The sequence below is a fragment of the Lepidochelys kempii genome, chromosome 1, assembly GCF_965140265.1.
Source record: "Lepidochelys kempii isolate rLepKem1 chromosome 1, rLepKem1.hap2, whole genome shotgun sequence".
In the NCBI taxonomy this organism is placed as follows: domain Eukaryota; kingdom Metazoa; phylum Chordata; order Testudines; family Cheloniidae; genus Lepidochelys; species Lepidochelys kempii.
Window position 1 is genome coordinate 331,526,210 of NC_133256.1, and position 27,597 is coordinate 331,553,806.

The window sequence follows — 27,597 nt, forward strand, 5'->3', positions numbered from 1 at the left end:
GTGATACTTCCCTTCCCTGTTTCTAAGCACATTACATCTTTTGGCTCCCTCTCTCTGTTCCATTTACATGAAGGTTCACATCAGTAGGGTATTTTTTATGGCAGAGTATTTCTGGATATATGAAAACAATGCTATTTTCAAAAGGGCTAGTACTTGATATATTACAGCTAGCTTCAAAGCTAAATAGGATATTTTGCTATCAAAAAAAATTTTAATAAAAAGGATCAAATAATCGTTATACTGGAAGTGTTAGAATGAAGTTTATCAGCACATTTAAAATACACACTGTGCATGACTTCTGTCTACCCTTTGTCAGTAATCATTTAATACAGAAAGTGATACAGAGTATCAAGTCTAGCCTGCAGAGTTATTAATGGTACGATTACACTTGGTAGGATCATGTGCAAAAACCAAAAGATAAAGATCCCAGTCCTTTCATGTGTGTCATCCTTACTTCAATGAGTAATCCTAATGACATAAAAGAGAATAAGGGTGATTCATATGAGTAAGTGTTTGCAGGATTAGACCTTTATTTACTAAATGTTTGCTTGTCTATAAGTATATGCACGATTTCCTTGTTATTCTCACACATTTTACATATTCTGAATAATATTAATAAATCTTTCAGAGTGGTAGCTGTGTTAGTTTGTATCAGCAAAAACAACGAAAAGTCCTTGTGGCACCTTAGAGACTAACTAATTTATTTGGGCATAAGCTTTTGTGGGCTAAAACCCACTTCATCAGATGCACAGAGTGAAAAATATAGTAGGCAGTATATATATTGCAGCGCATTAGGCCTGAATAAAGACTGGGAGTGGATGGGTCACTACAAAAAGCAATTTTCCCTCTGTTGATACTCACACCTTCTTGTCAACTGTTGGGAATGGGCCACTTCCACGATGACTGAATTGGCCTCACTAGTACTGACCCCCCACTTGGTATGGCAATGCCCACCTTTTCATGTGCTGTAATCTATATACTACTTACTGTATTTTTCACTCCATGCATCTGATGAAGTGGGTTTTAACCCACGAAAGCTTATGCCCAAATAATTTTGTTAGTATCTAAGGTGCCACAAGGACTTCTCGTTGTTTTTATTAATAAATCTTGTAATTCATTTGAAGAGACAAAGTCTGTCTCAGTTATGTCATGAACTTATACTTCCTATTTTAAAAACCAAACATTAGGAGAGAGTCATTTTCATAAAAAGAGAGAACTAAGGAAAGAAAATTTTAAAAAGGATTTGACAGAACCAAACTATGAGACCAGTCCTGCAAACACATACGCAAAAGCAGTCCGATTGAATTTAATAGGATCCAACCCTAAATTTGTCAAACACTTAACTGTTACGTTTTAAATTATTTAACAAAATATCCAAGTTAGTCCTCTCAATGCATGGAGTACATATTTACATTTTATGTTAATCAGTGTAATTGTAAATATCAACACTACTGTAATCACTGCTTTTTAGTTGATATAAAAAGTATGACTGTTTAAAAAAAAATCTGAAATTAAAATGGCTTATTTTGTTTCTATTACTGTTATTTTATTCATGTAGCACCAATGGTGTGCTATGCTGTCCTTATAAATAAAGTTAAAAATGCATTAAAATATTGTATTTAGATACATATAGTCATTAAATGTACATACATGACAAGAAAGAAAGAAATGCATTGTGTACTTTTACCAGCAGTTCAGTTAAAGTATAATAGGTCTTCCATACAAAAAAAATATTCTCATACAAGTGCAAAAATGTATGCAATGTTGCACATATGACTGAATTACTGGAAATCGAAACATAAGAGACCACTGTATATTTTAGTGCACTGTATAATTCCTTAATATTCTGACACAGTGAAAATGATATATTTAACGAAATGTGCAATATATATTGATCAGTTGTCAAATCTTATATCAAAAGATCAAGTTATATCTATCAATATGCCTACATTTCCCAATACAGAAACTCCTCAATCTGTTTAAAATATTCTAACATTGGCTGTTTGCAGCACTATGTGACTATACCATATTTTCTGATTTTGAATGAACAGCTCCGGTTTCTATTTCATTCAGTATAGATGTTTCTAATAAGCTGACTCCCCCTATTTTGCTGGGTAAACATATCAAAGCCAAAGTAGTGAAATTGATCAAATGCCTGAGATTCTATCTCAGAGGCACTAGTGACAGCTTTTTGGTTTTTCTTTACCAAAAAAGATAACATTTTTATATCACTGTATTGATTACATGAGTTCTTTGAGTTCTGCAGGAAAGATACATCTCATAAGAATGGCATTAACTGATGCAAAATTCACAGAGTAATGGGGTGGGAAACAATTGTTGATGAAATCTACAACTATGTAGCCTTGGATATGCTAATTTTTTTATTTACAATACACCCAACCAAGCAATATTCAAATGCCGCCTAACACCAACTTTTCAAATAAATGATAAAAGAGAGGGGTGCATATCAAAAATATTGGGAAAATACTTGTAGATGAATGTGAATATCAGGCATTAAACTGCCTTTGGTTTTAAACTATTAGTATCCCTTTCTTTTCTTTCCACCCCCTCAGTCATTTTTTCTATTTGGTACTACTAGTATTTACATCAAAAATGATTTACACTCACAGACATTTTCACTTGTGTCATTTTCACTTTGTTCTTCCCCATTTACACTATACACTGGTGAGCAAAACATCATTACACTAGCAGTTGTTAAAAGCAGTATCCTAGCATTGTTTTCGGCTTCACCTGTTACATCATTACTTTTGCAAAACAAGCCCTCCTGAACTGTCTCCTAAATGAAATGAGACTTATTTGCTCTTTGATTTCATTTAAGAGAGGAAATACATTATTATGAAGGATAGGCAGACACTGTAGATTCTTTCTACAATATTTTAATGGCTTGATTTAAAAAAAAAACAAAAAACAGTAAGTAGATATGGGAGAACATATAAATGCTGTTAACCAAGAGAAAAGATATTTCTTATTGTGCACTCCTTATCATTAAAGTTCTTTGATTAACTAATACCTTATTCTGCTGATGTTTGCTCTTATCATCATGAATAGTAAGAGTAACTGTGAAGTTAAGAAGCAAATATGAACTGAGTGGACTACTAAGATTTTAAAACAAAGTATCTCACAGTAAAAAGAGATCCATAATTCTACTTGGAAATTATAAAAAAGGAAAAGGAGTACTTGTGGCACCTTAGAGACTACCCAATTTATTTGAGCATAAGCTTTCATGAGCTTTATAGTATCTGCTTTCCATCATGTTGGTTTCCATATTTCTTTACCTTTTATAAATTAGATAAATTTAAGAAGATCAATTGTGAATAATTGTGTATAACATGATCTATCAATTCACTAAGAGATAGTGTTTTGATCTCGGATGTTGAAGTCTAAGAGTAGCAAGGATTTAAAAGATGGGTATCCTAGCATTATTTTTTAGTTAACTCTTCTTGTTTTACACAGCACATCTTTGTAAGTAACTCTTTCAGTGCAAGAAAATAAAAGTAAATGAAAATGAAAAGTCAAGGCATTGTTTATATAGTCTAAAAGATATTAAGTGGTTACACAGTTATCTTTCTTAATCCCTTTCTTTCTTGTACCATTATGTGCATCCTTTTAGCATTGCTCCAATACATAATGGAACCAACACAGAAAACTGAAACCAATCCTAACACACCAGCTGCACTAATTGGTGAAAAAGCACTACTTGTAATCACAGAAATCTCCTGTACAGAATGAGTTCGGACAGTAAATTCTGCTCAGCATCAAACACCACAGAAGACTACCCTTAGCTTTGTTTTTCTTATGTAAAATGCATTAAAGTGAGCCATCCACATAAAGTTATCTAATGACAGGTTTTAACCCAGGAACTAAAGTAAGTAATTCTAAAAAGAAAATGTGGTCATTAGTCCACATTGTTTCTTGTCCTGTGTCTGGCTGAAACTAAAAACATAACATATTGGGCTGTTTTTCTCAGGTGATCCTTGCTTTGCTCAGAGAAACACTTGCACAGTTATTAACATGAAACGCTTTACAATTTTCTATTACATCCATGCAAAACAGTGCAACATAAAACCGCTATTATTAAGAATATTTCTCTTAAAGGTGTAAAGGAGAATCCCCTTAAGTAATTATTGTGAAGGTTACCCTTTGAGAGTCTGCATGAAAACACTGCTACTTTACTCATGTTGCAAAAAAGTCTGCTTTTGCACATGCATGCACACACAAAACCATATGAACAAAACAAACCCTGGAACTGTCAAAATATTCATGTTGTGAACTGGAGGAGATCCAAGTAGAAAGAAGCACATACGTACATTTAAAATTTTCATCCAAAAAGTAAAATAACATTGTCTTGGAAACATGCATGGGAAAGGCGGGGACACGGATTTCATGCATCTTTTATTTAAAAGAAAAATTGATACAGTATTTTTAAAATATAGAAAGTGTTAAAATTCCAGGCAAACAAATAACCACTGAAGTTGGTGGGGGCGGGGAGAGGGGAATGTGTGCAACTAGAAACTTTCCTCTTAGCACAGCTAAACGGCTGGGGGTATATTTAGAGACTGGGATCTGCTCTTGAGTGTTGCTCTCATGCCAATCCCTTGACTCAAAAGTACAGTACTTGGCTCTCCCTGGTCTTCCTCTCTCTCTCTCTTCTCGGTGACCATCTATTGGAGAGCCTGGATCTTTAAAAGAAAAGCAGCCAAAATCCTGCAGTGTACCCCAATTACCACTTTATTATCGGGGCTCCCCCAACCCCCAGGAAGAACTCTCCTGCAAATTACAGTCGTCACCCTCTCCCAAACACACAAACACTTTCCCAGTGAAACGCTTTCCTTTCCCACCACCCAATTTTTATATCTATATATATATCTATAGATATATATAGATCAGTCCAGACCGAAACTCAGGTGGGACTTACGTTGAGGCAGAAGGGAACGGTCCTTCCGAGGACAGGTTCATCACCAGGGACTGGAAAAGTGTCAGACTGAAGACTAGCAGCCAGCCAGCAGCCATCTTCCTGATCGAAGATCGATCCCCCAGTCGCGGAGACGGAACAAATAATAAAATTAAATGAGTGGGGGGTTGTTTTGTTTTTTTTTAAAGTGCCCCCCCTTCTCCGAGCGATGGGCACAGCAGCAGGGAGCGGAGCGGAGCGGAGGGTGGGGAGGAGACCGACTGAGATCTGTGGGTGGAGCGGGGGATCCAGGGGGCTCTCCGCTACTCCAGCAGCAGCTCCGGCTCCATCCGATCCGCCGCCATCAGGGCTACTTTCGGAACAGATCTCCGCTCGCTCTGGCGCGCCTGGGTCTCTCCTCCTCTGATTTATTCCCGATTGCGGAGGAGGGGAGGGGAGGGAGGAGGCGGAGGCGGCGGGCGTGGGGGCTGCTGGAGCGGGTGAGTTGTGGGAAGCAGCAGAGGCTGGGAGATTTCTCCTTTGCTTCCCTGCTACGAGCAAGAAGAAAAGGGAAGCTGGGGAAAGTCACAGCGGGGGAAGGTGTCAGATGAGTCTCGGCGAGCCCTATGGGGAGCCGCTTTCCATACAAGGAATAGGAGGAACTCCCAAAGTCAGCATCTGATCTCCCGAGCTCGGGGGGGAGGGAGAGAGATGGTGCCTGGCCCCAGCCAGCCACATGCCAGAAAGCCCTGCACAAGGCAGCCTCGCAGGCCAGGCTCCGAGCCGGCCCTGGTTTGCTCCGCAACGCACTTTCTGCTTTGTTTTATTGACTGGCCCTGGGCTGGAGCCCAGGCAGCCTGGGAACTGCAGCGCAGAATCAGGTGAGACTCCTGCTCGCCCCCTGTTCGCAAGCCTCGCCGGGCTTGTCGCTAGCGGCACCCTGGGCGTGTGCGGCTGGGTCTCGGCACCTCCCGGGCGGCTGCCTGGCTCTGATTCTCGCTGGCAGCCCTTGCGAGGGTGTTTCCCCCTTCAGAGAACCCTGCAAGTTCGGCTACTACTAGGCAAACTGCCCCCCTTACTCAGTAGCTTCCATTTAGGCTCCCCATGGAAGTTGGCCTGATTTTTAGAAGTGCTGGGCTCAGCCTTCACCAGCTCCCCTGGGGGGCTCTTTTGAAAATCGGTTTCCAATTATGGGTGCTAAGCGCGGCACTTTTGATAACCTGGCCCCTTCCACCTATTTCCTTCCCAGGACAAGACCAGATTTGATCAGTGTGTTTGCCACATTTTAAGCGTGCAGTGTTGTAAGCTTGTGGGTCCCAGGATATTAGAGACACAAAGTGGGTGAGGTAATATCTTTTCTTAGACCAGCTTCTGTTAGCGACGGAGACAAGATTGCCAGCTACACAGAACCCAGACCTGAAGAAGAGCGCAGTGTAAGCTCAAAAGCTTGTCTCTCTTACCAACAGAAGTTGATCCAATAAAAGATAATACCCCATGCACCTTGCCTCACAACATTTGAACTCAGAAATCATCTTAGAGCCAAGGATATAGACAACTGGGAGCTAGGAAGGGGCTTTATCCCTGCTAAAAATTTCAGGATTTAGTTATTAAATGAAGAAAACTTAGTTTGGAATAGAAGCTTGTTTATTTTGCTGTATTACAAGCGGACAAATTTAGTCATAATAAAATATTACTAATTAAAGTGAGATTCAACAGTTATTTTATATGTTAACTCTACCCACCCGCAAAAAAGTTGTCTATGCTCCAGTAGGAGCCACCACCTCTTCCTTTCACAGTCCTGCAAAGCAGCCTCTCCCACTACCCCATTCATCATCAGTAACATCCCCATGGAAACTACAATTATTTTACAAGGTAAAGGAACAGTGGGGAAATGTGTCATGGATATTTAATAGAACAGGTAGAAGAACAATGACAATTATTTTTAATTTCATCAAACTTTAAAATAAACCAAAAAAACAATCCGACACATAGAACTGAGGAGGCAGGAGGTATTGTTTCATGGTCTCTGTGTATATAATGTCTTCTGCAGTTTCCACGGTATGCATCCGATGAAGTGAGCTGTAGCTCACGAAAGCTCATGCTCAGATAAATTGGTTAGTCTCTAAGGTGCCACAAGTCCTCCTTTTCTTAGTGCTAGCAACATCTATCTTCAGTATTTATATGGCTCCCTTTACCCTCGTATCTGAGCACCTCAGAATCTGTTTAGCCCACTATACCCCTGTGAAGTTCGGCAGTGCTGTTATGTCCATTTTACAGTTGGGAAACTGAGGCACAGAAAGACTAAGCAGCATGCCCAAGATCACACCGGAAATCTGTGACAAATCACGGAATTAAACCCAGGTGTCCCAAATCACAGCCCTGTGCTCTAACCACCAGACCATCCTTCTACTCATGTGATCAGCCAGCTCTCTAAAACAACTTGCAGCAAATACTCCACAGACCACACTTTGAGAATTTCTGCCTTACTGTGCATTTGTAGTGCTATTTGCCTTGTCTATATGTATCATGCATCGGTTTGATACCTGAGAGTTTTGTCCAGTCTCATTTTAATTATTCTAAACTAATGCAGCTTAGTTCCACCTATTCTTTGCTTCTGTTGAACATAGTCACTGTTAACTCATTGGATTTGCTATATTAGAATATCCCCACCTCTGAGACTTCCCTCCTATCTAGCTAGGACTCTTTTCCATTTAGCACTATGGAAAGAGCAGGGTGGTCATAACCCCTTGGTCATAAAAAAGACTGTTTCAGACCCACCTTAGCACTGAAGTAAAACTTTCAGCCATCTTCAGTTTTGTTGAGTCTCATATTTCGTGTTTTTCTCAAGAACCCAACTCCTGGGGTCATGTGACTATGTAAGCATCTCAGCTTCCACTTTTAAAAAAAGTTAAGTTTTTAGTCCTGATAATTGCAGAGAAAAGCTTGAAAATGTGACCCCCAGGAGGCTCAAACATTAGAAGAATTAAAAAACCCATCAAAATTACATTTATAATACAGTGATTTTTAAGCCAATCTCCTGATTTTGGTGCCTTAACTTGTGATTTTTGAACACTTGGGGTTGGCAATGCTGACGTGAAAGAGACAAATGAGCAACTAAGGCAAAAGGGGGAATGATAGAGCAAACAAAGCCAGATGCACAAAGTGACATGGGATTAATTTCTTCCACATAAACATCATATTCTTAAGCTTTCTAACACAGCATTTGTCATCTGTGCAGCTCATTAGGGCAGCAACGGTAAAAATAAGTAATTATAGTAATGGTAATACAAATAACTTCCAGGATCAGACCCTGACCCCACTATAACAATGTAATTTGTTTTAAAAGGAGTACTTGTGGCACCTTAGAGACTTAACAAATTTATTAGAGCATCAGCTTTCGTGAGCTACAGCTCACTTCATCGGATGCATCCGATGAAGTGAGCTGTAGCTCACGAAAGCTGATGCTCTAATAAATTTGTTAGTCTCTAAGGTGCCACAAAGTACTCCTTTTCTTTTTACGGATACAGACTAACACGGCTGTTACTCTGAAACTTGTAATTTGTTCTGTACTTGTACAGGGCCTAGCGCACTGGTCCATGACCAGAGCTCCTAGGTGCTATTGCAATATAAATAAATAATAATCAAAGTAGTGAACAACTGGAAAGAATACAAGTAGAAGTATTATTGCTCCTTCTAATACAGTAATACCCCAAAGGCACCAATCAGCATCCAGATCCATTCTAAGCCCCGTACAAACACAGAGCAAGATACTCACCCTGAAGAGATTACAAGCTAAGGCCCTCTTCTGCAATGAATTCCATACAGGCGGCAAGGTCTGCATAAAGCTCATTGCAGGCTGGAGGCCAAAGATAGACTAAAGCCCCTATCCGATAACTGACTGCACTCATGTACAGATCAGGACAGAAGGATTAGGGTGATGACCGGAATATGTCCTATTAGCTCCCTGATTATACACAGATATCAAATTGGGGTGGGGGAGGGTGTTTCTTTCCTTTTATTTATAGAAGATTCTTTTATTTTCTTTTTGGCTTGCCAAGGTATGGGAAGAGATGGGAATGGCAGGGATGGGATGAGTTAGCCGGGGTGAATTGAAAGGAGGGGAGGTGAAGGGAAGAGAAGCATGGTGTCCATTGACATCGGGTAGCAGAGGGAGTCTTTGGAAGCCCTGCACAATCAGGAGCTGAGCAGATGCCATTAGGCTGAAGTGGAGGCCCATAGGGCTTTAGTATTTATCTCACTGTTTCAATGGAAGAGGGAAGAGAGGGGGATGCCACTTCTGGATCAGGAAGTGGGTGCTGCTCCCAGACTGTATGGGTCTCTCTAAGAGATGCAGGAGTCTATGTGGAGAAGCAGTGCATCTGTGTCAGCTCTGGGGGGTCTCTGCTCCCCCACTCCTGCTCCAAGGACTGTGGCTCTATTAACACTCTGAGGCTGGGTGTTTTGTCATGCTCCTCCATGTTGGAGAAAACAAGTAGGCAGCAGCAGCTGAGGGCAGCTCCGGAAGAGTAGAATTACTCAAGTGAACTCTTAGCTGTGTTAATCAGGGGAACCAAGGCTGTGCTTATTTTCCACTCTCCTGCTCCAGGGGAAGTAAACACGAATGTAGCACCATCTTATTTCTCTGCCCCCAGACTTAAAGCCTGGCTAGCCCATGCAAGGGTCCAGGCCTGGGGCTGGTGGTTTAAATCACAATCTAGATTCAAAGCTGGTTATGTCTGAGGCCTTCCAACTTTGGCTGTGTCACTATAAGGGCAGGTTTCTGTTATAACCTGATTATAAATATGTACTCCGTGGTGAAATTCGTTGAAGGTTAGAACTGGACAGAGCTGCGTATGGTGCTAACAAAACAGGAACAGCTTGGTGAGCTTGAGGTTTCATTACAAACTTGAACCCCACAATTGCAACAAGCTCCATATCGGCAGACCGCTGTGCCTGTGCATAGCCCCATTTGAGGGGCATGGGGTGCAGGGATCCACCCACATGGACCTCACCGTAAGGATCAGAGCCATGATATTCCAGATTCAGCCTGAAAACATTGCAACATTTACAACCATTCTTGGCACTGAGCCCGGTGTTGAAGAAACCTGAAGTTGAGTCATGGTTTTGCTTCAAAACCAAGTGAAGCTTGGTGGTATATTTTGAATTCTTGCATTTTTCTGAATCTGAAAATCAAGATGCAAGATCCACCCTGACTCAGAGTGAATGATGCATTTGCACAAACTCCAGGAGTGTTTGATATTTAAAACCTTCCAACTATTTATTTCATTTGTTTTATTAAATAAATAACTGTTTGTGCTACAGATTATGAGGATGTAAAATGCTTACCAATTTGGGGCCTGATCTTGAAACACTTATGCACATGAGTAATTCTACTCAGGCGAGTTCCCACTGAGTTTGATGGGAAGGCTTGGGGGCCTTAAGTTGCTTGCCCACATAAGTTTTTGCAGGATTGAAGTCTTAGATATTTCTTCATGCTCTTGCAATGTAAACAAAAGGTTTTGTTTTTAGCATGGACTTTTCAAGTCAGATGGTTTCTGTATGCAATCCTGAGTCAAGTAATGTTTTATTGTTTCAAAGATCCTAAAAAAATCTTACCTTACGTAAGTCTTCACGCTGCAAGCCAAGCAAGTTGGAGAAAGCATAAACAAGGATCATATTAAAAGTAATAATGGATCCATGTCAATTGACCCATTTAAACCTTTTGTTTGGGTTTTGGGGGGTTGAGCTGGTAGCAGTAGCTGGAAATGGAGTAGGTGGGTCAACAAGGAGGGAGAAGGACTGAGGTGGAGAAATTATAGCGAGAAGATGGGATTCTGAACTGTTGTACTGTCGAGTGGTCACTGAGCAGGAGGGGAACGAGGTGGAAGTATTTGTGTATTACAGAAAGTGGAACTCAAACTGAGGTGGAGATAGGTTGAGATGAGAGCAGCTTGTCTCAGGGAAAGTCTTGATAAGTGAGCTTGATAAGTTTATGGTGGGGATGGTATGATAGGTCATATGCCATTGTAGGCAGTCCCATCAGTGACTTTCAGTAGCAAAAATCCCAAATGGCCTTAAACAGGACACTAGATGGGGAAGGCTCTGAGTTACTACAGAGAATTCTTTCCCAGGTATCTGCCTGGTGGGTCTTGCCCACATGCTCAGGGTCTAACTGATCGCCATATTTGGGGTCAAGAAGAAATTTTCCCTCTGGTCAGATTGGCAGAGAGCTTGTGGGTGTTTTGCCCTCCTCTGCAGCATGGGGTGCAGGTCACTTGCAGGTTTAAACTAGTGTAAATGGTGGATTCTCTGTAACTGTGAGTCTTTAAACCATGATTTGAGGACTTCAGTAACTCAGCCAGAGGTTGGGGGTCTATTCCAGGAATATGTAGGTGAGGCTCTGTGGCCTGCAATATGCAGGAGGCCAGACTAGATGATCACGATGGTTCTTTCTGACCTAAAAGTCTATAAGTTCTAGAAAACAAGAGGATTGGGCTAGGGGAGTTATATGTGTGCCCACAGGAGAAATCTAAAGAACTGAGAAAGATAGGGACCAAGGAGAAGGGTAATGAATGTTACGGCACTCTGATCTATCAATATACTCACTATAATGCATATGGCAGGGACGGGAGATTAGCTACTCCTGATTTACACCAGTGGAAGCAAGAGGAGAATCAGGCCCTATATATATTTTAGGCAATGCACCATATTCTATCTATCTTATCTATCCTTGATATTTACATGACCTCCATTACCATATTATTTGAGTGCCTCACAATCTTTAATGTATATATTCTTGCACTACCCATAGATTACCATCATTACAGATAGGGAACAGAGACACAGAAAAGGCCCAAGGTCATTCAGGAAATCTGTGGCAGAAAACCGATTTACAGAAATTCTACTCTTATTTACACTTGTGTAAGGGAGTTGGTGAGTTTACACCTGTGTAAATGGGAGCATAGTTTGGCCCAATGGGCTCATTTAAGTCAATAGAAGTTTTATCATTGACTTTTGTGAGAGCAGGATCAGGTCTAATACATCCTGACTTCATAACCCCAATTAGAGATGGGAAGATGGACCACTGAATTTTACTACTACTATTATTACTGCCTTCATACACTTTCCAGATGCATACATCAGGAGTAACTCCCCTGAAGTGAAGGGAGTCACATGGGTGTCCAGCCTATGGGAGTGGAGAATCAGGGCCTTACAATGCTTTTTAAGCAGAGAAATCCCAGTTATAGGACTTAAGACAGAAAACACAACATCAAGAGAGAAGTCAGAGTACTGGACTGAAGCATAATTTTAAATAATATGTAGAGCTGCTTTGGTTTTAAAGTCAAGAGTAATCCCATGTAAGTAAATAGAATATAGCGCAGCCCCTTGATACATCTTATTAATGTCAGAGGTATGCTCCAAATGGCAGAGCCACCTTTACTCATGCTCTACGGCCATTGCTTTTTGAAAGGAAGTAATAAGAATCAGGGTAGTCTTGTTCCTCATTCCCAGTGTAAGATACAGTCAAACATACTTTGACACAGAATGGCTGTTTTGTTTGCAAATAATTATGAATAGAGATGGTTTCTTAGAGCCAGACTGTCTGCAAAAAGCTTGTACACTCCACTCTGGAGAAGTGTGCCATCCCTGGCTCTTCCACGCTGCTGCAACGGGCTCTCTTAAACTGCAGGTTTTGAGAGAGTATCCTAGGTCTATGGACATGGGGCCAGAGCCTCAGCTGGTATAGACTGGAGAAGCTCCATAGTTAATTTTTGAAACAGTCTGGCATTTGCTGGGATGTCCAGACAAAACGTAGAGCAACAGCACGTCATCAGGGATGAAATACCAGCACATTTCTCGATTCTGCCTTGCCTTGTAGGAGTGCTCAGGTGGTAGGGTACAAAGATCTTCCTTCTGTTTCCATTAAGCCTCTGTGCAGGGACCAGGACTCTGCCTAGCCTTTGTGCTCCTACAGCCTCATACAAAGCCCACTGAAATTAATGGGGGATTCCCACTTTGGATCAGGCTCCTGGTGCATAAGAACTTCAGAAAACTGGTAGTGACAGCTGTACTAGACGCCCACTTCATTCACACTTGCACTCACAACCATATACACAATGACACAAAAACAGGGGAAGCTGCGAAGCAAGGCCTGAGCCATGACCCTGCTGCCCTCTACCATCACACCTGGGCCACTGAGAGGAGAGTGCCACACTCGGTAAAAGCTACTGCATACATTTTCCCGGTACTCCCGGAGGGTCTGTACTTAGATCATGCACAATACCAGTCAGAAGCTGGCAATGCACAGGTGTTCTCAAACCCATCATCCCCACCCAACCCAAATTAAATCCACAGTCTTGCCCTTATGTTTTATGGGTGGGGCTTTGAAAAGGAGCATAAAGTCACTCAGATGCTTATGAAACTCCTAGACAAAGTTCATTTAATCAGAAAACTAACTATTATTATTAATTGGTTAAAAAAAAAACAAAAGAAAACCTCTTCACTCAAAGAAGCTCCTAGCAGACTCAGTGATCTGCAGAGCCAAAATACAGCAAATTTACCCCAGAAAAGGAGATACCTGGATGCAGCTCTTCCCACTGTACTGTGATTCAGTGTGCAGCCCTTTAAAAAAGCAGCTTATGGATACCACTCTGCATTGGAGACTCTCTGAGAACAGTTTGATCCCACTGTTGTGGTTTAGGAGAAATGGTGGAGAATTTTGAAATTGTTTCTGAGGTTTTGCACAATTTCTATAGAACCCACGTAAAATACAGAGAAATTGGGATCATTTGGAACATTCGGCAGGCCAAAGAAAAAGATGAGTTTAAAATAGCAAAATACAAAAAGGACAGTGCAATGCTACCCTGCTACCCCAGGACCCTGGGTTCAGTTCTCTGCTCTATGGTAGACTTCCTGTACAAGCTTGGGCAAATCACTGTGTTTCTGAGCCTTACCTCTGCATCTGTAAAATGCATGTAAGAGCATTTCCCTATCTCACAGGGGTGTTGTGAGGATAAGTACATTGATAGTACAGTAATAGGGGACATTTAAGTACCCGAGATAAAAGATAACATTCCTGAGAAAAAACAAAGCCCCATCTACAGGTCAAGTAGGGATCTATTATTTAGAAACCTCTTTCAATGAGATAAATCAACATCATCGTTCCCAAAATCTAACATGGTGTAGTGCCTAGAAGTCTTTACCATGTCAGGGCTCCATTCCATTAGGCACATCAGAGGAAGACGGAAGATGAGTACGCAGTGTAATGCCATTGTGAAGAAGGCCAATTCTATTTTAAAATGAGTATGCAGCATGCGATATAAAAGGGTCTCTTTAAGGGGTGGAATAAATTCCAGGTGAGATGGACTACCGGGACTACCAAGATGCAAGGTAATATCATGTTACACATTTTGTGTCCTAGACATCACCTCCACTTACAAACTGTGTGTATGTGTTGTGATGCTGGGCAGCTCATGCCAAGGCCCTTAGGCCTCACTGGCCACTGACAAACACATAGCTGGAAACCAGTCTGGCTCACTTGTGGGTTAGTCTTAATAAAGTAGCTATTAAATTTATAAAAATGTATTTAGTGTTTTGACTCTTGTGAGTTGTTGCATGCATAAATCTCACTTAAACTATCTATATCCCATGTAATATTTAAGGGTTTGCCCTATAACTATAAACATTAGGAGAAAACAGCTTCCCGCAGTCCCATTGGCTGGGAACGGCGAACCGCGGCCACTGGGAGCTGCGGGGGGCCTTGCCTGCGGACGGTTAACGTAAACAAAATGTCTCAGGGCCCGCCAGCGGATTACCCTGATAGGCTGCATGCCGAAGGTTGGCGCCCCCTGAGCTAGTCTGACCATCTGTATATCACAGCCCATAGAACTTCCCAAAAATAATTCCAAGAGCATATTTTTGAGAAAAATATCCGATCTTGATTTTAAAATTGTCAGTGCTGAAGAATCCACCATGCCATTTGTAAATTGTGCCAATGGCTAATTACCCTATTCAAAAATGTATGTCTTATTTCCAGATCAGGCCTTTACTCTAGCCACCACTGGACTGCTGAACAAATGGAAAAATTGATGTGCTTAGCCTCTCAAGCCCCGTGTTTTGGAGCTGCATAAGGAAGATATTGCATGCCAGGAGTAATATGGTATTGTTGTGATCAGTGCATCATTTGATGAGGAACTTGGCTGTAGTTTTTAATATATAATATTGCACCAGACAGCCTCTTGCTGTAATTAATAGGAGTCTTTGGGACAGCTCTGCCAGGGTTGGTCACCTTGCCAGAGTGGGAGTTCAGGGTGCTCACCACTGCTTTTCCTGAAGTCAGTGAGAAGAAATGCTGGATCAGTTCAATAGTAGCTTTCTTTGGGCCTGATTCAAAGATCATTGAAATCAGTGAACAGCTCCTAGTGAGTTCAATAAGCATTGAGAATGTTAATCCCGTTCATTGTATGTAGGTGTTGCAGAACTTCTACTTCTCAAGAATGGGAATGATATATGTGAGCTACAGTCACTGAAGCATGAGGTAAGCCCCAGCCCCAGACCTGCCCCCTACTGCGGGCCAAGCCTCAGCCCCTTTGTCCTGTTCCCCACACCCCAGGGAGCCATGGCCCCGCTCCCAGCTCTGGCTCCAGGGGAGTGGGGAAGCATAGACAGGGGTAAGGAGGGGTGCGACCCTCAAAAGTTTGGAGACCACCACTGATATAAATCCATTTATAAGAATGTTTTTAAAAAAGAGGAACTATTATTAGAACCATAATAGGTCTTTGGCCATCATTACACAGATGATTTTACAAAGTTTACCATGGTTCTGTGGCCTACGGCCATAGAGTTCAAGGCTGAACACTGATAGTGCTCAGCTGCTTCTTTTTTACTCCTCCTTCACTCCACCTCACCCCTTGAACTTTGATTCTGCTTTCAGGACATTGAAGTATGGTAATGAGCATTCACCAAAGGGGAAAAGGTGATATGGAAGAGAGAGATGAAAAAGAGTAGATGAAGAGTGGGATGGAGCAGAGGATGAATAGAAGTGAGACAAGAAGAAAAGTAAGAGTTAAAGGGGAAGCAAGAATGTAGGAAGAAAAAGAGAGTGACAAGGAAATGGTGAAAGTAAATAGGAGCTCAGAGTAGATAGCAAAGGGGAGGGAGAGAAAGGTGGAGACAGGTGCGTGCCTGGCCTACACATGCTAGTACTGCTTTAACTAAAAAGTGTTTGTTAAATTGGTGTTAAGTTTGTGCATGTGTGACCTACATGGTTTATACTATAGCATTTATTTATTTTTAGTGCAAAGAAAGGGGGAGAAGCAATGGGGAAGAGAGATGGATCATAGTTGAAATATTGTGTCTCTGCAAAGATGGAGAGAGAGTAGGATGGGCAACTCAGTTAGAACAGTCCTGGAACATCCAGAACTAGGGTGCGGTGATTACTAACATGCTAAGTAGCATTTCCAAATGTGTATAAGAAGTCTTTATTGTGAGCAAGGAATGTTGTGAAACTTTTATTGTGAGCAAGGAATACATTCACCATTTGAGGACTGAGCCAAACAAAACAGCGTGTGGGCAGGGGGAGAATGGTTATAAGCATAGGAGCTAAAGACAACCCTGTGGCTGAAGCAGCTGATTGATCAGGACTAAGATGTGTCTGCTGTGTGGGTCCCATCTACCGCTTTGGATAAAGGCTCCAGATTTCCATTTCATCAGCAAAATGAAGACTAGTCACCTATTATCCCAAGGGTTGGAATGCTTAACTGTGGAGATCCCCAAAGCTTTGTGTGCTGACAGGATTCTGAAGCATTTGAAAGGACTGAGATGCTGCCATTCTTCTCAAACGCCGAAGAGTCCAGGTGACACATTCTGGTCACACTATAAAGACTGAGAAGCCATCTTTGGAATAACATCAGAGGATAGTGTGTTTTCTTGTGTGTGCTACAATATAGAAGTCCAATGTTATGTTGGAACCTTATATTTAAATATATGCAACAGCAACAAAGGGGACGTCTGTAAAAGGAACACATTTACCATCTAATAATTTTGGGGAAAGCTGTAATATTCCAAACCCTATTTATAATACTTTATTCTGTTTACAATGTTGGTTTACTAATAAACTGTAGGGTACTCTCACTTTGAAGTAGACTGGGAACTATTAACACCTACTGGTCAGGATTGTCCATACAATAGTCCTGAGGTTTAACTCTGTAATACTTTCTGAAAAGACAGAAATCTGACCTGTGCTTCAGCAAAGAGGTAAACAGGAAGAAGTGGAGTGTGATAGATTTACACATAATATTGCCTCAACCCCATTACAAAGAGACACACTTATTTTGGGTTAAGAATGGCATATTTCCGTTTAGCCTAACCTGGTATATAAATGGATTAAGCTAAACCAAAATAATAATCTGAAATAAGAGTGCTCACACAGGATTTTGCACTAATTTGAATACTAATTTAAGTTAAAGGGGTATAACTTCTGTGCATAGACAAGGTCTGGTAGGGGGAGCAGCAGCAAAAGGACCAATAAGACAAAACAAACAAAATACATTTAAGAGATAATAAACGTTCCTTCTCTGAGGAAGCCCATGGCAAGCAGGTTCTCTCAGCCTTTTTGAGTTTTATTTAAAATCTTTATTTTAAAAGCTTCTTGGTAATCTTAAAAATTGCCAATTAAAGAATCAAAGATAAAAACAGCTGCAGATAAATGTGTGTCTCTGACCAGCCCTGATATCTATCATTAAAATGAAGGAAGGAATTTAAAAGTCACATTTCAAGCTGACAGTGCAGTAGGAAGACAATTTTTTATGCTTGCTGCAAGTGTACAGCACATCCTTCATGTGCACCCATAATACATATCAAGTCCAACCCCTGGCCTGATTCACACCCCACTCAACCCTCTAATAATGTCATTCATTCATTTACATTAATTAATCCCCCCCACAACTATTTCAAAAATCATGATATAGAATGCTAAGGCCCCCATCTTGGAATAAATTGTGCCCAGTCAGACCCTGGGACGCCAGCTACACAAAGCCCACTGTGGCTTCGAGGCCTAATTATATACATTGACTTTACCCTGCACTTGCAGACATCACTAATTATTGCCACTCCCAACTCCAGTGTTGTTTCCATAGTAACTAACATACTTAAAAGAAATTGGGGAAGCAACTGAAATATGTGTAAAGGGGAAAGAAGATATGCACACCAAAAAATGACATACAAAAATAATTTAACATGCAAGATAATCAAAATGCAACATGTGATGATGTAGAGGGCTATGAAATTTTTTATTGGGATTTTCAGAAGTGCCCAAGGGAGTTATGCACCCAACTAATTCAGTGGGAGTTGGGCTTTAGATTCCTTTAATTTAGCAGTTATTTCAATTTGTTTCACACAACGTGCCTAACTCCTTCATGAGAAACAGCCACCTTGAACTCATGGCCATAAAAAGCTATCACTCTGTAGCCTCACTGGTTCTCTCAACATACACACTGAAGTGATTCTACAGACACACAGGACTTTGTGGTTCCAGCAAGGCTACAAACCCAAGAACTTAAGTTCCACAAACACAGGCTTGTATCAGTTATGAAATAATCTGTTAATTGTAGAAGTAGTAGGAACTATGCTCTCTGTGAGCTGGTCATCAAAAGTTACCAAATGGTTGCATGTCCCAGAATCCAAATACATCTTTTAAAATCAGCTACGCTGACTTTAAGCGCAAAAGATAAACAGCAAAATGAATCAAGCTAACACAGTAAATCCTTCTATAATCTGCAACCATTTCACTCCATCTCAAGGTCTGTTCTCCAACCAAACTCCAGATGCTGCTAACTGAGAAGTCTTCCAAACTCTGACAGGTAGAATATTTCAGACCAGAGCTGTCTGGCACTTCCATCCCACAAGAAATAGTCATGTTCTGAGATTTGTTTTCAACCTGAATCAGTACAAAAGGTGAAAATGCTGAGATTTTTTGCAGAACGAAAAGCTCCATAAAATACTAATTGGACAACACGGAAATGACAAATTTCAACATTTCCAATCAAAATATAACCTTTTGACATTTTGATATGAAATGTCAATTTGAAACAAGACATTTACTTTCAAATTGACATTTCTAAATTTGCTTCTGAAAAAGAAATTTAAAAAAAATTAATCAAAGTTGACATTTGCCTGTGGAACATTTTGATTTCAAGGAGAACAACTTGTTGTTGAAAAACTTGTGACCAGTACTGTTTCAGACCTCGTAGATACAGTAACTACACACAGCCAGCACAATTCTTGATTTATACACACTTGTTTTATATATACACACACACGCACTAGAGTAGGCCTCTTATGCTGTCCAGAGAGCTGTGGTACACAGACACCAAAAAGAAATTATGGCAATATGAGATGTACTGGTTCCCTCCACAGAAGTGATAGGAAATCTTCCTTAGAGTTTTCATTCTCCTTCCACACAGTTCCATATGCCTCTTTCTCAAGGCTCCAAAGGGAGGTGTGACAAAGTTCCTCCTCTGCCTTGGTGGGTCCTGCGCTTATTGGTGGATTTTCTCGCTTCAGAGGTTCACGGCAGCCCTCAGTTTGGCCACTTTCATGGCTCAAATCTGCCATTCACTCAGTTAGCCTCATCACTGGCCAGCATGGGGAAAGGAAGAAGAACAATCCCCACAGTCTCTGCTGATCCACCTAGTAGATTGGGGAACAGGCCAGAGACCTTCCCCTCTGGTGGAACCCACAGTCCAGTTCAACTCCTCCAGTATCAAGTAGGCAGTTGGGGGGATGGAGGGATGGGGGGAACCCGGGCCCGCCCTCTACTCTGGGTTCCAGCCCAGGGCCCTGTGGATTGCAGTTGTCTACAGTCGCTCCTGTAACAGCTGCATGACAGCTACAACTCCCTGGGCTACTTCCCCATGGCCTCTGCCGAACACCTTCTTTATTCTCACCACAGGACCTTCCTCCTGATGTCTAATAATGCTTGTACTTCTCAGGCTTCCAGTAGTATGCCTTCTCACTCTCAGCTTCTTGCGCCTCTTGCTCCCAGCTGCTCACACTCACCACAAACTGAAGTGAGCTCCTTTTTAAACCCAGGTGCCCTGATTAGCCTGCCTTAATTGATTCTAGCAGCTTGTTGATTGGCTGCAGGTGTTCTAATCAGCCTCTCTGCCTTAATTGTTTCCAGAAAGTTTCTGATTGTTCTGAAACCATCCCTGTTACCTTACCCAGGGAAAAGGGACCTACTTAACCTGGGGCTAATATATCTGCTTTCTTTCACTCTCCTGTAGCCATCTGACCCGACCCTGTCACACAGGATAGTTTCAGGTATTAAAGTTTCCTTATTCTACATGTTTTCCTCTGGAACAAGCTCCATTGGTCCTACTGCAGGAAACGTACAGCACGGCCTGGACCATTCCCATGGACCATGCTCCATGAGTGAACTTCACCCTGGTGCAGAGATCCACACTTGGCCTATACATTGCTTAATGTAAGTGATGTATAGTCATTGTGCTGGTGTTCGGCAAAGGGGTGAATTTCACCTCAAATGCATATGCACACCCCAGGCTGGTATTTAAAAGTGTCATCAGAACATTAGGTTAAGACTCTTAGCCAAAAAATAATTAAAAGTTCAAAGCATAACAATTAAATGTACAAAAATAAAGAGATTCTTAATACATCTTCTTTTTAAATGGAGTAAATTTGATCTGGCAGTTTTCCTCTAAACTTAAGAGTCATTTGTTTGCATTCTTTCTCAGGGAAGTGGTTTGCACTGATGTATCTATCAGCATCTGCTCGATGGGCTGGTATGCTTCACAGAACCTAAGGCCGAGATCTTCAGAGGTATTTAGGCACCTAGCTCTCATTGAGTTGAATGGGAGCTAAGTGCCTCAATATCTTTCAGGATCTGGGCTTAAGAGGCAGAGATCCTGTTGTTGCAGGCAGTTCACAGAGGATACCTCTGCTAGGTGCTGCTCCCTCCTGGATTCAGGGAGAATAGGGGGAGCTACTCCTCTGCTTTTAGCTGTGCTTTCCTTGCTTGAACGTGAATCTCACCCTGCATCTGCCTACAAAGCTCCCATGGTCCCATCTTTAAGGTTAGGAAGGGAAGAGGATCAAGGGAGAGTTTTTGGAAGGAAGGTGGGGGAAAGCCTGAGGAAAAGGGGAAGCTAGGAAGAGGGTAACCTTGAGAGAGTACATGGGGCAGGAGAGAGAGCACATGATTCCAGGAAAGAAAAACAAAGGGGAGGCTGTGAGGATTAACCAATTTATGTTCACAGAGTTTTGAAGTGCCAAGTATTTCTCTTTGTAATAAAGCTCCATTGGGAAAAAAAAAATCAATGGGAATTTGCATATCAATATTGCAGTAGCATGGTGCTATAATAGAGAGAGAGAGAGAGAGATTGGGCAAATAAAAGTTAGGGCCAAATATTGCTGGTTTTTAACCTCCATATCTATTTAAAGTAAAAATTGAAAAATGTCACAGTGTATGTTTGTCCTTGATTTCCTTCCAACAGAATGTTAATTGATATGTTCACATGTTTTGATGTGTGATTTACAATCTCTAACTCAAGGGGCAATTGCGACCAGGCTGGTAATCGGAATGCTGAGCCTCACTACAGTGGGATGTCAACTGTCCTGAATATTGTAGTCTAAAAATTATGGCTTTCTAAATGTGTGGGTGAAAATATTAGGCAGCGATAATCAACAGTACAGCTGATGGGGGAGGGGGTGGCGGGGAAATGGCATTCTGAAAATAGCTAGTGCATCTGCTTGGTAACTATTTTTTCTTCCAACTGGAAATACTCTCCAGTGTTTCCAAGGAAAAATATAGGAAAAAAAAAACAAAAACAGAAGTGTACCAGTCTTCACAAAGAACTCACTGTCTAGAATTTTTAAAAATCTGTTTTTAGGTGGTACCTAGAAAAAAGAATGAATATCCGCAGCCAGGTTTTTGGTTTTTTAAATCTATTTCTTCTCATAAGTACTTTAAAAATTGCTTTGCGAAACCAGAAATGGCCTGAAAACTTGTAAATTATAGTTTCGTCCCAATACAACCTACAGTGGCTCACTTATGACCTCTGAAATCTGAGGTTATAATGAAAACCAGTAAAAGCCCCTAAACTACTGCAGCACTATCCTGTGCTACTGGACTATCACCTGCCCACTTTGTTTGATCTAGTTTTCCACTGTGATTTCATTTTGTGCGAGAGATACTTAACTGGGAATATTTTTAGAAATAAAAATTGTTCTATTTTTCATGTGCACAGGCTTCCATGCTGTTAAATGCAGTGCTGTAAAGGGCTGTGTGCGAGAGAGAAAAATAATCATGAGCTTCTGCTATTACTTTCTATTTCTGTTTATAGAGGCTGATTTGATCAGTAGATTTCAGAGTCTGCTATCGATCATTTGTATTCACTCCAAGAGGGGTTCAGAAGAAATTAATGAGAAGCTGGAGTTACTGTTGGTGTGCAAACTTTTGAAAAAAGTGAGTAGAGCAGATAACCACAAACTTTCTAATGAAGAAATCTGGCGGGTGCTGACACAGCAGCTGTATAGCTATTTTTTGTTAAGCTTTAATTAATTTTGATAACAAGATGTTGCAAGAATGCATACCTGAGTTATCTTTTTAATGTGGAACAAATACATACGTTTGTCTCATAAGCACGAATGTATAGGCTCTCGTCCTATATTATGATCTGGAGGATGGTGTGGATTGCACTCTCAGCAAATTTGCGGATGATACTAAACTGGGAGGAGTGGTAGATACGCTGGAGGGGAGGGATAGGATACAGAAGGACCTAGACAAATTGGAGGATTGGGCCAAAAGAAATCTGATGAGGTTCAATAAGGATAAGTGCAGGGTCCTGCACTTAGGACGGAAGAACCCAATGCACAGCTACAGACTAGGGACCGAATGGCTAGGCAGCACTTCTGCGGAAAAGGACCTAGGGGTGACAGTGGATGAGAAGCTGGATATGAGTCAGCAGTGTGCCCTTGTTGCCAAGAAGGCCAATGGCATTTTGGGATGTATAAGTAGGGGCATAGCGAGCAGATCGAGGGACGTGATCGTTCCCCTCTATTCGACATTGGTGAGGCCTCATCTGGAGTACTGTGTCCAGTTTTGGGCCCCACACTACAAGAAGGATGTGGATAAATTGGAGAGAGTCCAGCGAAGGGCAACAAAAATGATTAGGGGTCTGGAACACATGACTTATAAGGAGAGGCTGAGGGAGCTGGGATTGTTTAGCCTGCAGAAGAGAAGAATGAGGGGGGATTTGATAGCTGCTTTCAACTACCTGAAAGGGGGTTCCAAAGAGGATGGCTCTAGACTGTTCTCAATGGTAGCAGATGACAGAACGAGGAGTAATGGTCTCAAGTTGCAGTGGGGGAGGTTTAGGTTGGATATTAGGAAAAACTTTTTCACTAAGAGGGTGGTGAAACACTGGAATGCGTTACCTAGGGAGGTGGTAGAATCTCCTTCCTTAGAGGTTTTTAAGGTCAGGCTTGACAAAGCCCTGGCTGGGATGATTTAACTGGGAATTGGTCCTGCTTCAAGCAGGGGGTTGGACTAGATGACCTTCTGGGGTCCCTTCCAACCCTGATATTCTATGATTCTATGTAGCATTCAGGCAGTTCTCCACAGAGCCCCAATTATTTCAGTGAGACTCTGTGCAAGTTCAGCACTCCACTCACACATTACAGTTCAGGATTGGGGCCATACATCTTGCCCAGGGGGGAATTTTGGGCCAGATTTTCAGAGGTACTGAGTGCCTAAAGATTGAGATGCCTTAGGAGTCAGGCGCCTGACTCCTATTGGCTTCCATAGGAGTTTGGCACCTAACCTGCTTAGGCACTTCAGAAAATCCCCTTAGGTGCCTACCTGCATCTATAGGTGTTTAAATAGCTTTGGAAATCTGACCCGTCCCAATTAACATCTTTTGCTGATGATGACACTGCTGAAGTCAAGCCCCATCCTCAAACGGCCAATAAGAGAGTTTCTACCCATGGGAGACAAAACAAATAATACCAGCTTCCCCCTATCCAATTTCCACAGATCTGCTTCCCATCTCCCCTTTTCTCATTTGCAGAAAAACACAGGTGCTTGGTTTTTAAAGGGACACAGGGCTAGATTCCCCAAGGAACTCTGACTTGGTGAGTGTTGCCACACCTAACTTCTAGGCGCCTAGAGGGAAGAAAACCACTGGGATTCACAAAGTTTGATTAGGTGCCTACGCCCCTTGTGAACAAGTGGGGAGAGAGGGGTACCTCAGAATGGGATCCAGAAAAGCCAGCATTCTAGGCAGCTCCTCACCTAAGCTAGCCAAAGCAAAAGGTGTGTCCTAAGCCCCCGCACCCCTCAGGGAGCTGGGTGCCTACATCAAAACTGCAGGGAAGTGCCTCTCTCTTGCTTGGGGTTCTCAGCTGCAAACCTTCTCTTAGGGTTAGGCGCCTATCTGTGCTGTTTTTTGTATTGGAGCCAGGGCACTGGATGTTTCTCACCAGCTGGCTATAGAGTCATCCTCATGATTGCACTTGGTCTCTCTGGCCCAATGACTCTTTCGTTATTTATCTACAGTGGAACACTTTCAACAGGAGAGACTGAGGGACCCCACATGAGAATATTCTCCAACCTAGTGATAAGGGTACTCATCTGAGAGGTGGTGGCTGGACCTATGGCAGCCTGATTTAGTAGGTGAATTCTGAGCATGCTTGTCAGATTGGGCTGTGCAGGAGAGTTAGGTGGAGGAACATCTATCTTCCCCCCCATTTGTGAATTGCCTGGGTTTGTGTGTACAGACTCCTGGCATGGGGCTGCAGTGTGTATGTGCACAGGCAGAATCCTAGGCTTCTAGGGAATTTTTACTGCAAAAAATAGTTGCTGAGTGAGTTTAGGCACCTACAGTATTACTGAGCAGGGATTTTGTAAATCCTATTGGGGCCTAATTATGGGACATAGGTGCCACTTGAGGCATTTAAGCCCTTTTGTGAATCTAGCCCACAGTCCCTTAAAAAAAAAAAAGAACACTTCTTTCTGAAAACGTATTACCTACTGTTGTTGAAAGTGACATTAAGATTATTACCAAAGCAACAGAGGAAACATATTTCTTTTTTCCAGTTTACATTGTGCGTTTGATAGCGTTTTATATATGATCAAGTTCTCCATTTCCCCTTATGGTCAGTCACTTTCCTTTATTGTTTGTTTAAATCTTTTATACAGCAACAAAGGGGGGGGGGGTAACATTTTCCTGTGTATTGTGAAACCAGAAAAATAGGCTGGGGCAGGGGCAGGTGTGACTTGAAACCCAGATCTATGTTTAACTCCTCAACTGAGATTTCTAACTTCACAGTATTTCTTAAAGAGCTCAGTGAAGAATCTCTAGGGGAGAGGGTATAATGGCTTTATTAACACAGTATTGCCCATATTTGCCCTCAGCTATTTTTCTTTCCTTCATTTCTTGTTTTATGTGTTCCTTTACTCTTATATTTCTCCCTTGCTTCCTTCAATACCATTTTGTTAATTTTTACATTTCTTCAGCTCATCCCCTTCCCTTGGTACCGACCTCTCTTCTCTTTACAGAAGCAATAAAAACAGATGCACAGCAAATGGATACATGATACTTGAAAGACCCCAGGACCTTAATGAAGAAACACCATGCTGACTATTCAGCTCCCCCTTTGCAGTCCCCATTATTGGTAATGGGCATAGGTAAAGGGTCTGTGAGGATCTGTACATGTGTACTGTTTCTTAAAATATTTGGTGGAAGCCCGGTAGGGTGGCCCTAGGGGAAGGATGTGGGCAGAAGCTCTCCACCATGGCAGAATATTTTTAAGGATAACTGCTTTCTGTTATTCTAATAAAGTTCCTTCTTTGATGCTAGAAGAACTCTTTTTCTGATTCTCTACCACTGTCATGTGACAGGCAGCCTTGAAATTTACAGACATAGGACATGAAAAAATGAGAAATAAAAGATGTTACATCGTGTGTAAGTGTGAGAGTAAATTACTCAGGCTTCATTCTGCCAGGTACACAATTAACATAAATGTTTAACACACACACACACCCCGCCCCCAAAAGAAGTTCAACACTGAGAGCCTTTCACTTACACACTCAAACAGCACCTTGTGAAAGGGTCAGCTTGCTCAGAGTAAGCCAATCAGAGGGTAACTCCCTCCTTAGATCTGCTACAGGGACAACCAGCTCCTGGTTTGTTTCAACAATCCTCTCCCAGCTGCTTACTCTCTCTATTCTCTCCCTGCAGAGATAAATTCATCTTCAGCAGAATACAGATTGCAGAGCCACAGCACCAGTGATCACCTTGTTTCTCCTTTCCCCTGTTTAATGATAGGGCTTGTGCTACCACAGTAGACAGCTATTTTTTTCTGTCCTGCCCTCTTCCAATAAACCTTTTAACCATGCTGGTTTTAAATCCAAATCTAAATCAGGAAATAATTTTGGGCAATAGACAGACATTTGATTAAAAAAAACAAAAACAAATGAACATTAACTTGGCTCCTGGGCTGTGGGAGGAAGGCAAATAAAAGCAATACTCCCAGCATGAAGTCAGACTATTGAATTCACTGCCATCAGATAGGAGTAGTATTGACTAGTTTTAGGACCAGTGATATCTATGGTTATACAAGCAGACATAACAGTGATCAGATTGCCAAGCTTCGGGGGAGGGGGGCAAAGCTGGTCAGGGAAGAACTGATTGCATATTACATTGTATTCCACAACTGACTAGGTGCACCAGGAGTTTTCAGAGGTGTTATCAACTGGCCCCTGCCAGAGACAGTCTACTGCTCTCAATTAGAGCCACATAGAAGCAGAAATTCCTGTTCACTGAGAATTTTGAGATTTCATCATTTATCTTTGTTCCAACTGAAAACAAAACCCATTTTTTCAGTGAAATGAAATTTCAGTGAGATCAATATGATTTTACAAAGTGTTTCAACTTCCATGGACCTGCATTCTCTGACAAAAAGTGGTTCTGTCAACATTTTTCCAGCCATTTCTACTCTCAATTTACTGTCATCTGATCCAATAAAGCAAATCCAATGATTTTCAGAGTGGCAGGCAGCCCTTCATCTCTTAATGCTCATCTGGCTAGAGAAATGGCATAAAAATGTCTATCATGGTTTTTTTTTAAAATGTCTGTCTGTATCAATAGGTAAGGGCTTTGCTTTTATAATTACTATTAATGATGACAGAGGAATATCAGACAGCCTCTAGGAACTTGATAGCTGAGAGCTAACTCCCAGACTTCAGTCCAAAACTTGTTAACTGTGGAACGTTCATAGAGAGGGGAGGGAGGGACCTTTATCTTTTTGACGTAAAGACAGATGTTTGATTTCAATAACCCAAATCAATGCAGTCTGGCTGGAATTTGCAAAACATATTACGGGGTGCTGTAGGCAGGAGCAGGGAGCATAGCTGCAACCAGTGACTTTGTAAGGGAAAGAATGTCACCCTGGCTGTGCTGTTTCACAGGAAAGCTAGGGCGGCACAAGGAATCCCATTACTCTCCTGTGTGGACTACCTGCATTGCAGGTGCAGAGGCAGAGTTGCCTCTATGCGGCTGCTCCTGCCACCGCTTGGCAGTGGGAAATTGGTGGAGCTTGTGCAGTGAGGGAGTAATCTAGGGTGACCACCTTTTCAATAGGCAAAAGCGGAACAGATGCAGGAGCCC

General features: G+C 41.8%; 1 protein-coding gene and 1 long non-coding RNA gene across 5 annotated transcripts in view; one reads left to right on the top strand and one right to left on the bottom strand.

Annotated features, from left to right (window-relative positions):
- The window catches only part of CACNA2D1 (calcium voltage-gated channel auxiliary subunit alpha2delta 1), a 683,143-nt gene extending 677,675 nt beyond the window's left edge, over nt 1-5,468 (bottom strand). For all 4 annotated transcript variants that reach the window (XM_073328631.1, XM_073328632.1, XM_073328633.1 and 1 more), the window contains exon 1: nt 4,937-5,468. In XM_073328631.1, coding sequence (XP_073184732.1) covers nt 4,937-5,031 — 95 coding nt within the window. In that variant the 5' untranslated portion in view covers nt 5,032-5,468. The remainder of the gene's footprint in view (nt 1-4,936) is intronic.
- On the top strand, nt 5,402-25,855 carry LOC140905388 (uncharacterized). The gene is made up of 4 exons (XR_012156842.1): nt 5,402-5,793; nt 14,949-15,071; nt 22,273-22,394; nt 25,488-25,855. It is a non-coding gene; the product is annotated as an uncharacterized lncRNA (long non-coding RNA).
- The last annotated feature ends 1,742 nt before the right edge of the window (nt 25,856-27,597 follow it).